The sequence below is a fragment of the Mobula birostris genome, chromosome 3 (genome assembly GCF_030028105.1).
Source record: "Mobula birostris isolate sMobBir1 chromosome 3, sMobBir1.hap1, whole genome shotgun sequence".
Classification (NCBI taxonomy): Eukaryota; Metazoa; Chordata; class Chondrichthyes; order Myliobatiformes; family Myliobatidae; genus Mobula; species Mobula birostris.
In genome coordinates this window covers 200,899,790-200,914,069 of record NC_092372.1, presented here as the reverse complement: position 1 = coordinate 200,914,069, position 14,280 = coordinate 200,899,790, and the positions used below count along the sequence as shown (strand labels likewise).

General features: G+C 37.3%; 1 protein-coding gene across 4 annotated transcripts in view; it reads right to left on the bottom strand.

The window, feature by feature from the left end:
* The window catches only part of pitrm1 (pitrilysin metallopeptidase 1), a 121,182-nt gene that overhangs the window by 67,577 nt on the left and 39,325 nt on the right, over positions 1-14,280 (bottom strand). For all 4 annotated transcript variants that reach the window (XR_011885511.1, XR_011885510.1, XR_011885509.1 and 1 more), the window contains exons 18-25: positions 11,846-11,922; positions 11,055-11,220; positions 7,723-7,823; positions 6,926-7,055; positions 2,563-2,631; positions 2,222-2,334; positions 1,003-1,128; positions 95-240 (exon numbers count right to left, since the gene is read on the bottom strand). Coding sequence is in view for 1 of the 4 variants with exons in the window: in XM_072253998.1 (XP_072110099.1) it covers positions 95-240; positions 1,003-1,128; positions 2,222-2,334; positions 2,563-2,631; positions 6,926-7,055; positions 7,723-7,823; positions 11,055-11,220; positions 11,846-11,922 (928 nt within the window). In the remaining 3 variants the exon portion in view is untranslated. The remainder of the gene's footprint in view (positions 1-94; positions 241-1,002; positions 1,129-2,221; positions 2,335-2,562; positions 2,632-6,925; positions 7,056-7,722; positions 7,824-11,054; positions 11,221-11,845; positions 11,923-14,280) is intronic.

Sequence of the window (14,280 nt, the reverse complement as noted above, 5' to 3'; positions counted from 1 at the left end):
CCACTTCTTCCACAATCACCAGAGAATCAACCATTGTTTTATATTTCCCATACTCTCACATCTTGAGCTTGTCATACTAATCAAACATTCTTACCCTTGTCCGATGGTGCAATGGGAGCATCCACATATGAAAAGACAGACAATTTAGCTTCATCAATATCTTCTTGTGTAAATTTTCCTGATTTGGCCCAAGCAATGCTTCGTCTAAATACGGATATTGTATCGAGAGAATTTGGATCTCTGGAAGATTTTGATTTAAAACAAAACTGTTACTTTCTCATATTTGTATCCTTAACAGACCACCACTTGCTCATGTTTTATGATCTACAAAGTACCTAGTCACTAATAAAAATCAGAAACCTACAATCAGACTATTTTAAGTTCTAGAGCAATCTTATGGCTACACATCCATTAGCATTTGAAGACTGAAAAATTACCTATGAAGCCTAAAATGAAGGAATGAACTAACTATGCAAATTTGTATCCTATTAGATCATTTAGTTTTACAAAACCTGCTAAAGTAAATTTCCTTTGCAGATTCAAGTGTTTCAATCTCAAATTAATTGTTGTACACTGCAAATTTTCTTCTCCCTTGACCTGCCTTTTCACTAGAGCCGATTTTCATTCACATTGTGGCCATCAACATAAACAATGATAATGCTACACAGGTAAACACATACACTGAATAACAAGAACTTGTATTTATAGCACTTACTGTATAATAAGCACAGGTATGGCTTCAAACAAGATGAAACAAAATCTAGCCACAAGACTCTGGAGCAGATGAATAAAGACCTAACTAGAGGGGTATCAGATGTGTACTAGTTTTAAAAAAAGTTACCCAACCTAATCTGAAATTTCAGCACCAAGTCCATAATCTCAGTTGAAAAGTTATATGCATTTGTTGTTTCTAATGCCTGGTAAAAACCAGGGGAAACTGACATTTCAATCTATTCTCTTTCTCTCTTCACAATTAACACTATTTCAAACAGTCACTGGTACCTGTAGGAATAGAATGAAAATAGACCACTGTTGCTCAAGTTGGCACCACCTCCATATGCACCACCTTTCTCTCTGATTTCACGGTGGAGGAATTTAGCAGACAACAGCCGTGCAAGAACAGCAAGTCTATAAATAAGAGTTAATTTAGAGACAAATGTATTTAAATCAGACAATTTAACTGTATAGGTAATGGCAAATATTCTCCAGAGCAAATAAAAATAATGAAGTTACTGAAGCCCATTGGTATGCATTCCGTTAGAACATTCTCTACAAAGAAATGACAAGTCACTTATATTCATTTATTTCCTTTTGTCCCATTGAAATACAGGTTAGATTTCCTGTACAGTATGGGTGAAGGAATATGCTCTGCACACTTATGGATTAAGGAAAGGAATTAAATGTGTGTTAAATTTGGAAAAGAAAGGTGATTTATTTATATTTTATTTAGAGATAAAGCTCGGTGACAGGCCTTACAAATCTTTGGAATGTGGGAAAAAAACTGGAACGCCTGCAGGAAACCCATGCAATCACACCATATACCATCTTCTGCATCTTCATTTGATATGCCAGTACAGGACTGCTCAAAAATATCCCCATAATTTCAATTAACTGTTTATTTATATGACTATACATGTGCAGTATCTCACACAATGACTCCTCTCCAAATGTGGCTCATTGGAGAGCTATCTGGCAGATTTTAATCTCCCTCCTAGTACAAGCTAATTTTTACCACCCTTCTGATATGGCTGATATCAGCCAACTCAGTAGTGACTAGAAACTTGGGGGGGGGGGGGTAATTTCAACATAGCGTGATAGTGTGAATTTATCTATAAAACCATTTTCTTCTCCAATGTACTGACTTATTTACAAGATTACTGAGTGCCAATTTCAACTTAATTCCCTTCCTGAAGGCAGCATTTCTTTATAAAAAAAAATCTGGAGAAAAATTTAGTCAATTTCATTCTTCTCCTAAATATATTAATTTACTTAAAGACCACTAGGAGATGTTATTTTCATTCACTTCCCTGAATAAAGTCAAGATTGATGTCATACCTAGCTCAAAGGTTTAAGGAGTTTCTCAAATTTCAGATCAAAAACACAACATATAAACTGATTTACTTCCTCTCCTCTCTTTATTTTTTTTTTTAAGTCCTTACTTTGACTTGCATTCAAAGCCATCAAGAAATAAATCTTTACAATTGTATGCCAATGCAGTTACCTGGCGAAGTCTGGATTCATGTAGGAAACAGTTCGAATACATTCACTAACATAATTCACGGGAAAGGGAAGCTGGAAATGTGTCTTCATTTGACAAGCCTTGAAGATAGGTTCCTACAAGGAGGAGTCACACAGAGCTTTAACATTTTCATATTAGCATGGAAATATGTAGAAATAAATTATCTTTAAACACATGCTATTTTAAAATATTTCAAAGCACATGTTCAGGCAGATAAAAAGTTAGCAGTTCACATACATAGACCACCATTTGGAAAACATTAATGGAACAAATAAGGTAGCTAGTAGGGAGAGTTATAATCAGTTCAAATGTATTAGTCTTACAAACACCAGCTTTCTGGTAGCTCTTGAACCTTCAGACACTCCACTCTCAACGTCAGGATTAAGTGGTTTCTAGAAGAAAAAGAATCAATTTTAGCTATATTTTTAATCTTTTAAACTTTATATTTAAGGATCAACAAACATTTGTTGAAATATGGGAATATAGTTTAGTAGACAGTGATGTGGGCACCAAGGGAAGAATGGAATGCTACAATGAAAAAATACCCAAATTTCAACTGTTTTATAAGTTGATTTAAATGTGACTTGAACTCAGCAGAATACATTCATTAAAACATTCAACGTTCACTTCCATTACTGAATTTATGCCAGAAGGAACTATTTTTTGAGTTAGACCATTGACTGGAATTAAATATAACATAGAAACATAGACATAGAAACACAGACATAGAAACATAGAAAATAGGTGGAGTAGGCCATTCGGCCCTTTGAGCCCGCCCCACCATTCAGTACGACCATGGCTGATCATCCAACTCAGAACCCTGTACCTGCCTTCTCTCCATACCCCTGATCCCTTTAGCCACAAGGGCCATATCTAACTCCCTCTTAAACATAGCCAATGAACTGGCCTCAACTGTTTCCTGTGGCAGAGAATTCCACAGATTCACCACTCCGTGTGTGAAGAAATTTTTCCTCATCTCGGTCCTAAAAGGCTTCCCCTTTATCCTCAAACTGTGACCCCTCGTTCTGGACTTCCCCAACATCAGGAACAATCTTCCTGCATCTAGCCTGTCCAATCCCTTTAGAATTTTATACGTTTCAATCAGATCTCCCCTCAATCTTCTAAATTCCAGAGAGTATAAGCCTAGCCGATCCAGTCTTTCATCATATGAAAGTCCTGCCATTCTAGGAATCAATCTGGTGAACCTTCTTTGTACTCCCTCTATGGCAAGAATGTCTTTCCTCAGATTAGGGGACCAAAACTGCACACAATACTCCAGGTGTGGTCTCACCAAGGCCTTGTACAATTGCAGTAGTACCCCCCTGCTCCTGTACTCGAATCCTCTTGCTATGAATGCCAGCATACCAATCGCCTTTTTCACCGCCTGTTGTACCTGCATGCCCACTTTCAATGACTGGTGTACAATGACACCCAGGTCTCGTTGCACCTCCCCTTTTCCTAATCGCCCACCATTCAGATAATAACCTGTTTCCTGTTTTTGCCACCAAAGTGGATAACCTCACAGTTATCCACATTAAATTTCATCTGCCATGAATTTGTCCACTCACCTAACCTATCCAAGTCACCCTGCATCCTCTTAGCATCCTCCTCACAGCTAACACTGCCGCCCAGCTTCGTGTCATCCACAAACTTGGAGATGCTGCATTTAATTCCCTCGTCTAAGTCATTAATATATATTGTAGACAACTGGGGTCCCAGCACTGAGCCTTGCGGTATCCGACTCGTCACTGCCTGCCATTCTGAAAAGGTCCCGTTTATTCCCACTCTTTGCTTTCTGCCAATGCACATTGCTGGTCAATAATTTATGGTCACTCTGATCTTTTCCAAAACAAAACAATTTGGCAAAATAGCTGTACTATTACTCAACTCAAAAATTATAGCTAGATTTTTTTTTACAATTTGAAAAGGATGCTTCAGACGACTAATTTTCACAAGAACAGTATCAGCTGCATCAGGCCTCACATGCCTCTTGAGGTTAGTATTCGGCCATATTGATGGGGGTGAAGAAGTCTACAATATTTATCACAGAAACAAAATATTGTGGACACAGGAAATTCGACACCAAGGAACTTAAATGTGGAGAAATAAAAATAATAATCGTGATAGGTGTCAGGCAAAGGCAGCTAGAATTGATCTGGGGTTGCTTTAAGTAAGTCTAATTAGTCTTGAGAAAAGGCACCAATTAATAATTGGCTTCCAAAGATGAAGTATTCTCACATCTTCTCACATTCCAGAACGAGGGGTCACAGTTTGAGGATAGAGGGGAAGCCTTTTAGGACCGAGATTAGGAAAAACTTCTTCACACAGAGAGTGGTGAACCTGTGGAATTCTCTGCCACAGGAAACAGTTGAGGCCAGTTCATTGGCTATATTTAAGAGGGAGTTAAATATGGCCCTTGTGGCTACGGGGATCGGGGGTATGGAGGGAAGGCTGAGGCGGTGTTCTGAGTTGGATGATCAGCCATGATCATAATAAATGGCGGTGCAGGCTCGAAGGGCCGAATGGCCTACTGCTGCACCTATTTTCTATGTTTCTATGTTTCTATCTTTCAAAGAACCTTGAACTAGTGCAATAGGCAAACATTCCTGTGGAAAACACTAACATTTGCAAATAATAAAGTAAATGTGGACTCATGGCAATATTTGGGATTTTTCTACAAAATGTCAACAGTTCCAAACAAAAGCACAAGTTTCAGTACTTAGCACATAAGCAGTAAGTTCCACACTTGAAGGCCCAGCTCATATTGCTCATATTCCCTGGCAACTGACCACCACTGGACTCCCTTGGGCCTGTCAGAAGGGCCAAGGTTATGTATTCCCCAGCATCTAAGGTAAGGAATCTGTTCTTAGAATCTGTGTCAGGACAGAATATTTGAATGGTGACTATGAGGCTCGGGAGAAGGTTTAATTATATATTCTGATTAGTCTATTTCTTTTAATGACTTTTTCCAATTAGATAACTGATGTGGTCTCAAAAATTAGATTACTAATAGAACTAAAGCACAATTGTCTGTTAACATAAAAAATGAATATTTGATAATTAGAAAAAATTCCAGTATCGTTCTTAAAGCATCATACACAGCACAGAAGAGATCAATTGATCCTGATGAAGTGCTCAGCCTGAAATGTCGACTGTTTATTCATTTCCATAGATGCCTCCAGATTTGCTGAGTTCTTCAACATTATGTGTGTTGTTCTGGATTTCCAGCATCTGCAGAATCTCATGTTTGAGAGATCAATTTAACTGTTCTTCCTCATGGGCACATTAATATTTTGTAGAGTTTTTTTTTATCCATTTTAAAAAAAAGTGAAGGGTAAACAAGATGGCAGATAATTGTGGCAAGAACACAACAGCTCACTCAGCTGAAGCCTATCCTGCAATTCAAACAGATAATGGCTAATTTGCCTAAGACTTCAGGTCCACTTCTGTGCCAATTCCAAATTGTCCTGATTCCCCACCTTCTCAAAAATTTATCTACTTTCTTTTAAGTACCACCAATAATCTCACAATTTTCAGGAATGAAGGATTCCACAGATTTTAAATGAGTATTCTCTCTAATTGTATCAATATGCACTTGTTCAAGATTCTCACAACATCCAAGAATCTTATGTTTCAATGTCATCTCTCCTTCTTCCAAATTCAAAGGATGTGGATCTTTTATCTTTAGCCTCTTGATAAGGCAACCCCATCATCCTAGTGAATCCCTTTGGACTTTATTTACTGGAGCATAGAAGAATCAGGGGATGTTTAATAGAAGTATACAAAATTACTAAGGGTATAGATAAGGTAAATGCAAGCATATCTTTTTCCGCTGAGGTTAGTGAGATGCAAACGAGAGGTTTTTGGTGAAAGGAGATACACTTAAACAGAACCTGAGGGGGAGCTTCTTCACTCAGAAGGTGGTGTGAGTTTTGAATGAGCTGCCAGCGGAAGCGATGGATGTGGGTTCTACTGCAACATTTGAGAGAAGTTTGGGTAAGTAAATGGATGGGAGGGGTATGGAGCACTATGGTTCAGGTGCAGGTCAATGTGACTAGGCAGAACAATATTTCGGCATGGACTAAATGGATCAAAGGACCTGCTTCTGTGCTATAATGCTCCATGACTGCTGCCAATCCTTTCTTAAATAAGGGGACCAAAATTGTTCAGTATTCCAGCTCTGCCCTCTGCTGATCTCTTATGTTATAACTGTAAAATTAATTCTCAATTTCTAAATTCCAGCTAACTTTTTGCACGACTTTTTATACTTGCCAGCTAACTTTTCTTATGATTTATGGATGAGAATATTCTATATTTGTTCAGCTGCAATCGTTCTCTATTCAGACAATAATCTGCTTTTAGATTTCACTTACTAAAGTGCATTACCTCACTTTCTCCACATTAAATTCCATTTGCAAAATTTTGCTCACTTAATGAGCTCTTTTCTAATTGCAGACCCAAATACACGAATACAGATGTTTCCACTATAAACCAAATTAGGATGAGAGAAATATACAGAAACTCACTCCAATTAGAATAAGAAAATAAATGTCAATATCAAACATCGAGCCAGAGGATGAAAGTTGAAAAACTCAGAAGTCAAGAACAAATTAAAGCACAGGTTAAACATGGCTGGACAGATGGGAGTTTCCACTAATGGAAATTTTAATGCTTTTAAATTAATACCTCAACAATATTTGAACGGATGAGTTTCTTTTCTTTCTTTTTCTTTCCAAATCCAGGAATATTTTTCAGGAACTTTTCAACTTCTTTTGATGCTTCTGGCACTTGTGGTGGAGTTGCATTCACTGCACATCTACGTTAAGACAACGTAAATCAAAGCAATAATCAAATTGATAATACAAAACTGTGGCCATTGTATTTAATACAATGATGTCATAGACTAAATATCACGAGAAAATAGTATTTCTAATATACATTTATCATTTATGTCATTACAGAAATAACAGATTCTTTAACAAGCTGGAAACTATGTTCACATGAGAATTATGGACCATCTATATAATTTTGTTTTAAATTGAAGCACAACCTACCAACTATTTTTTACTTTAAATGCCATGAGTCCTGTAAAAGTCAGGTTCTTAACTCTAAGAGAGTTACTTTGTACTATTATTGTTACAATTATTATTGCTAATAAATTATAAATGAACCACAATGCCAGAACCATGAGATAAGTGGCAGGTATCGGGAAATGAAAAAATCTATACTCATTATGGGCGTGATTTTGTAGAGTAAAATAATAGAACTAAGTTTAAATGCTTTAATGCATCTTATAGATGATGTAGTAAATATACTGCCTGCTTGATATCAAAAATTGCAGTTCTGCAAAGTTAATCCTTAATATATATCCGTCAAATTCCACTTGAAACTTCCTTACAAGAAAGTCAGAGGATGAAAACTTTGAAGTTATGTGTACTTTAACTCAGTTGATTATTGTGTGCTCCTGAACATTAGAAACTCACCTCATGTTCTCACTGCTCATTAAGTGCATCTTAATACGTTGCAGTTTACGAATAATTGTCGTAAGTTCAGGCATCTCCGCAATTCTCTTCATTTGGTGCACCTTTGGAAGAAAACATTTAAACACAATTTCATATAAAAGCTTGGAAGCTTTATAATTCATTCCCTCCTCCAGGTTACTAATGTAAATAGTAAACAACTGAGGATCAAGATGGTTTCAGCCTGAAAAAGACACATTCATTCCAATTTTGTTTTCTATCTACACCAGCTCATTTTCTCTAATATATTGGGCTCTTGAATTATGCACCAGTCGCTAAAACAGCACCTTGTCAAATGTATTTTGGAATCAAATTACACTAACTTTACAGGTTCCTCTTTCTCAATTCTTCCTGTCACATACACGAAACTTTGAGCAAATTTACCAAACACAATTCACCTTTCATAAAATCATGGTGACTAGGTTTGATTATGTTCAGCTTTCCAAAATTATTAATTAATTCCTTTGATGGCTCTAGCATCTCACCAATAATACATGCCAAACTAACGGACTATAGTTCCCCGCCTTCTGTCTTCCTCTTTTTGAGCAAGGGAATTACATTGGCTGTTTTCTAATCTTCTAGAACCCTCTTAGAATGAGGCAAGTTTTCAAAATGCCAATGTGTCCACTTGCTCTGCAGCCACTTCCTTAAGGCCCTTGGATGCAGCCTTGGCAATCTGTCTTTTAGCACACAAAGTTTCTCTAACACATTATTTCTTGCAAACATGATTTTTATGTTTCTCCCTTTTATCTGAAATTGACCCAAACATTATGCAGTGACCTCTATGGTGAAGACCAATACAAAAAAATGATTTAACATATCAGGCATTTCTTCATTTCCTGTTATTTATTTAGCATGCTGAGTCCCTAGTCCCCTAGATACTTCCTTTTCATTTACATATCAAACTCTTATGAGATTACATGCAAGTTTCCTCTCAAAATCAATGCTTTGCTTTTTTTTTGTTAAAAAAATGCTTTTTACTTTCACTGTTGGATCCCAAAAACTTCCCAGTCCTCTGGTCTACTTACCATCAACCCTTACACTTTTGTACGCTCTTCTTTTCAATTTAATATTATCCTTCACCTTTGTTAACTGTTCTCTCAGGGAATCCATCTTCCCAGTTGGAATAAATTTTTGCTCAGCATTATGAGCCAACTATCTGAATACCTGCTTACATCCTACTGACCTGCCTCCTTATTTTCTCAGTTCACGTTAAACAGCTTCACATTCATACCATTATAATTGCACATATTTAAGGTGAAGACACTAACTTTGATCTTGTGGTGACCACCAATCATCCCAGGAGATCTTTAACAACAAAACCTTTTACCTTTCCTCATTAGTCATAACCAAATCTAAATAAAATTATTCTCACAATAGGTTCTGTGACATACTGCTCTAAGAAGCAATCTCTGATGAACTCCACAAGTGATGAATTCACTGATGAATTCCACAATACTCTTGTAGTTTGGATAAAGTAATATGTAGATTAAAATCTCCCAAGACAATTGCACTTCCCTTCAAACATGCTCCAGATATTTCTTCATTTATGCTCTGCAGTCTGTTCCAACCTGTCTTCTTTATTCTGCCATTCATGATTTCAACCCAACACTACTATGCAGTATCACATTATAACTCAAAACCCTCCAATATATTCCTTTATTTCCAGCACTGCACTACCCCCTTTTCCTTTTGGCCTAATCTCTGGAATAATGGACCAGTCCTATAACCACATCTCCACAATAGAATTTAGATTATAACCATATCAGGATATCTGTGCTCTCAACTTACTGCAAGTGCTATGTGCATTCAAAAAGACCATTAAGTTTTTACTTTTTAACATTTTATGTTTTTGCACCTTCTTGATTACTATCACATTATTTCGGAACATAATGATCAGAACCGTAAGCAGTAGCCAAGCTACAGCCATTTTTTAGCATAACCTCCTTATTCCTATACTCAATGCTTGGCTAACTAAGGATACAATACAAATACCTATGCCAGGATGCTGTTTATTGGCTATAGCTCAGTATTTAACACAATCATTCCTACAGTTCTTTTGGAAAAACTCCAGAACCGGTGCCTCTGTACCTCTCTCGGCAACTGGATCCTTGACTTCCTAACTGGTAGACCACAATTTACGCAAATCAGAAACAACATTTCCACCTCGCTGACAATCAACACTGGTGCACCTCAGGGTTGTGTGCTTGGCCAACTGCTCTTCTCTCTCTACACCCATAACTGTGTGACTAGGCACAGCTCAAATGCCATCTTTAAATTTGCTGACACTACAACCATTGTTGACAGAATTTCAGACAGTGATGAGAGGGCATACTGGAGTGAGATATATCAGCTAATTGAGTGGTGTCATAGCAACAACCTGGCACTTAATGTCAGTAAGACCAGACTGTGAACTCCTGAAAGGGTAAGACGAGAGATCACACACCAGTCCACATAGAGGGATCAGAAATGGAAAGAGTGAGCAAGCGAAATTCCTGGGTGTCAATGTCTCTGAGGATCTAATCTGGACCCAATATATCAATGCAGCTACAAAGAAGGCACAAATGCGGCTATATTTCATTAGGAGTTGATTAGGAGTTCATTAGGAGAAGATTTGGTACGTCTCCAAAAACACTCGAAACTTTCTACAGATGTACTGTGGACAGCATTCTAACTGGCCGCAACACCATCTGGTATTGGGGGGAGGGGGCACTGCACAAGACTGAAATAAGCTGCAGAGACTTGAAACTTTGTCATCTCCATCATTAGCACGAGCCTCCATAGTATCCAGGACATTTTCAAGGAGCGATGCCTCAAGAAGATGGCATCCACCATAAGGACCCCCCCCCCCACCCCCACCATCACCCAGGACATGCCCTCTTCTCATTGTTACCATCAGGAAGGAGGTACAGAAGCGTGGAAGCACACACTCAAAGATTCAGGAACAGCTTCTTCCCCGCTGCCATCCAATTTCTGAATGGACATTGAATCCATGAACACTAACACTCTACTTTTTTTTATTTCTATTTTTGCGCCACTTATTTAACTATTGAATGTATACTTACTGTAATTCAAGTTTTTTCACACTATTTTTATGTATTGCATTGTACTGCTGCCACAAAATCAACAAACCTTATTCTGAAAACATCTATGTGTTTTTTTAAAATCAAATAACAAATGCCAGATTTAAGCCAATTCCCCACTCTTTGGGGATAACTGACAAACTTTTTCTTTCTGTATAAAAATACTATAAAGTAATGAAGGTGGAAAAAAGAAGAACAATGATCAAATTCTACCTGACTTAACCCATTAAATATTTCTTGTAGATTTCCTGCTGGGGTTAGTGTCTTGCCAGCTCGAACTGCTGCATATTGATGTCCTGTGTCTGGAATCCCATTGGACAGCTCCTGTGCAGTCATCATAACTAATACTCTGAAATGTTCCTCATCATCAAAATGTGGACTGCAGGAGTGGAAACGAGATAGGCTATTGACTGACAGTACTGTTCAGTGATTCAAAGATCAAAAAACAAAAACAGCAAAATAGCGGAAATATGAGATAAACACAAAAATGACTGGAAATACTCAAAGAGCCACATAGCAATATGGAAACAAAGCAAAATTAATGTTTCAGGCCACTTGTTTTCATCAGAACTACTTGATGCTTAATTATTTACAGATCAACTGTTTCAAAGTCTTTCCGATCTATTCATTTGCAAAGGCACAATCAAAATGAATCAAGATGTTTAATTGTACAACAGAGGCATTGTCTGCTGCATAACAGTATTCTTTACATGCATTTTGCTCATCATGCAAACCTTCTGAGTGTACTGATTTAATCATACAAGAACACAAAAACACTCCAACAGTATTAGCCTTGAAATCTCAATACTATTTTTCCAGTTTTATCCCTTAATTTTAAAGATCATGCTGAACATAATTTGGCAAAAGGCCATGTTTCTACTAAACTTACTCCATACTGATCAATGAGTTTCCATTGACATATTTGAAGATGACAAGATCAATTAATCATAACAAAAAAAATAAAGTTCCCACACATTTTAGAACAACTATGAACTAGTCCTCACCTATTAAAAATGTCTGTCCAAAGCTGCATCATGTCAGGCAGGTTTCTGTCCAGACACAGAGATGTAAACAACACACCCTAAAGTACAAAGAACAGAAATGTTTAAACATATGTTGAACATAATTTATACAAGAAACACAAGCGTAATAATCGTTAAAGCAAAAGAAAAGAATATGGAAATGAGAATAGTACCAAAAAACATTTGACAATAAAAAACAATTGGAAACTTTTTTTTAAATGGTCGGATGCATAAAATAAGTACGAGGGTACATCAGAAGGCGCACCTCAGGGGTGTGTGCTAAATCTACTGCTCTACTCTCTATCTACACATGACTATGTGGCAAGGCATAGCTCAACTACCATCTGTAAATTTTCTGACAATACAACCGTTGTTGGTAGAATCTCAGGTCGTGACGAGAGGGCATACAGGATTGTGATATGCCAACTAGTGGAATGGTGCCACTGCAACAACCTGGCACTCAACTTCAGTAAGGTGAAAGAGCTAATTGTGGACTTCCGGAAGGGTAAGACGAAGGAACACATACCAATCCTCAAAGAGGGATCAGAAGTAGAGAGAGTGTGCAGTTTCAAGTTCCTGGGTGTCAAGGTCTCGGAGGACCTAACCTGGTCCCAACATATTGATGTAGTTATAAAGAAGGCAACTGCCGGTCTTCTATACAACCTTGCCCAGGCCTCAGTCAACATCGAAAACCGATGGACTGCCAAAGACAGAAAGAAGACAAGACAGCGGCTATATTTTATTAGGAGTTTGAAAAGATTTGGCGTATCAACAAATACACTCAAAAACTTCTATAGTTGTACCTTGGAAAGCATCCTGACAGGCTGCATCAGTGTCTGGTGTGGAGGGGCTACTGCACATGATCGAAAGAAGCTGTAGAGGGTTGTAAATCTAGTCAGCTCCATCTTGGAGACTAGCTTATAAAATACCCAGGATATCTTTAGGGAGCGGTGTCTCAGAAAGACAACGTCCATTATTAAGGACCTCCAGCACCCAGGGCATGCCCTTTTCTTACTGTTACCATCAGGTAGGAGGTACAGAAGCCTGAAGGCACACACTCAGCGATTCAGGAACAGCTTCTTCGCCTCTGCCATCCAATTCCTAAATGGGCATTGAATCTTTGGACACTACCTCATTTTTTTTTAAACATACAGTGTTTCTGTTTTTACACTTTTTAAAAAAATCTATTCAATATACGTAATTGAATTACTTGTTTATTTATTATTATTATTTTTTCTCTTTGCTAGATTATGCATTGCATTGAACTGCTAAGTTAACAAATTTCACGTCACATGCCGGTGATAATCAACCTGATTCTGATGTTAACTAAGTTGGTAGCTATCCTCTATTGCTAGTCTTAAAAAAAGAAGTAGTTTTATATAAATTCAAAGATAATTGGCAAAAATTGGTGGTAATTTGGAAACTCTAATACCTTTTGATTTTGAAAATACAATTATTCTGACCCTAGTGCAATTACAAAATGCAAACAACCAAAATAAGCTTCAATGTCTACACAATCAAATATCACTGAGAATGCCAATACACGAGCATTTTATCCATCATATGGGAGTTGCCACAAACATATGGACACACAATTATAATTGTACAACAGAGAGATTAAAGGATTTTCTCTCAGCTTAAAAGATCTTTTGTTGTTTACCATAAAGTATATTCTTAAATTCCAAAATGCTGCAAAGTAGAAGGAAAACCTGTAATATAGATTATGATTATCTGATGAGCTGAATCAGTGACTATTTTCCTTGCATTTCTCACTCCATTTTATTTCACTTCCTCAGAACACGAGAACATAATTAAACCACCGGGTTTTTTTGGCTGCGTAAGTCTAGGGAAGATAACTTCTGGACCTGCAAACTCCTGAGATTGAGGCATGATCCTGCCCCAAACCCTTGTTTGTGTGGATGCTGCGTAATTCCTTACCCTGTTACAATTTAGAGCCAGAAATAACAGACAGTACACCACAGATGATTAAAAGATTATGTTTATGATTCTTAATTTGACTAAAGGGTTAGTAAAGAAAAGAGCAAAAAAAAGGGGCCTATTTTAATGAAACAGTCCGAATCAGAATCAGGTTGATTATCACCAGCATGTGACAAGAATGTTAACTTAGCAGCAGCAGTTGAATGCAATACATAATAGAGAAGAGAAAAAGAAAATTAAAAAAATAATAAATGAATTACAGTACATGTATATTTTGCATGGACTAGAAGGGCCGAGATGGCCTGTTTCCGTGCTGTAGTTGTTATATTGTTATATTGAATAGATTAAAAAAAACATGTAAAAAACAGAAATACTCTATACTAAAAAAAAATGAGGTAATGTCCAAGAATTCAATGTCCATGTAGGAATCAATCGGATGGCAGAGGGGAAGAAGATGTCCCTGAATCGCTTCAGGCTTC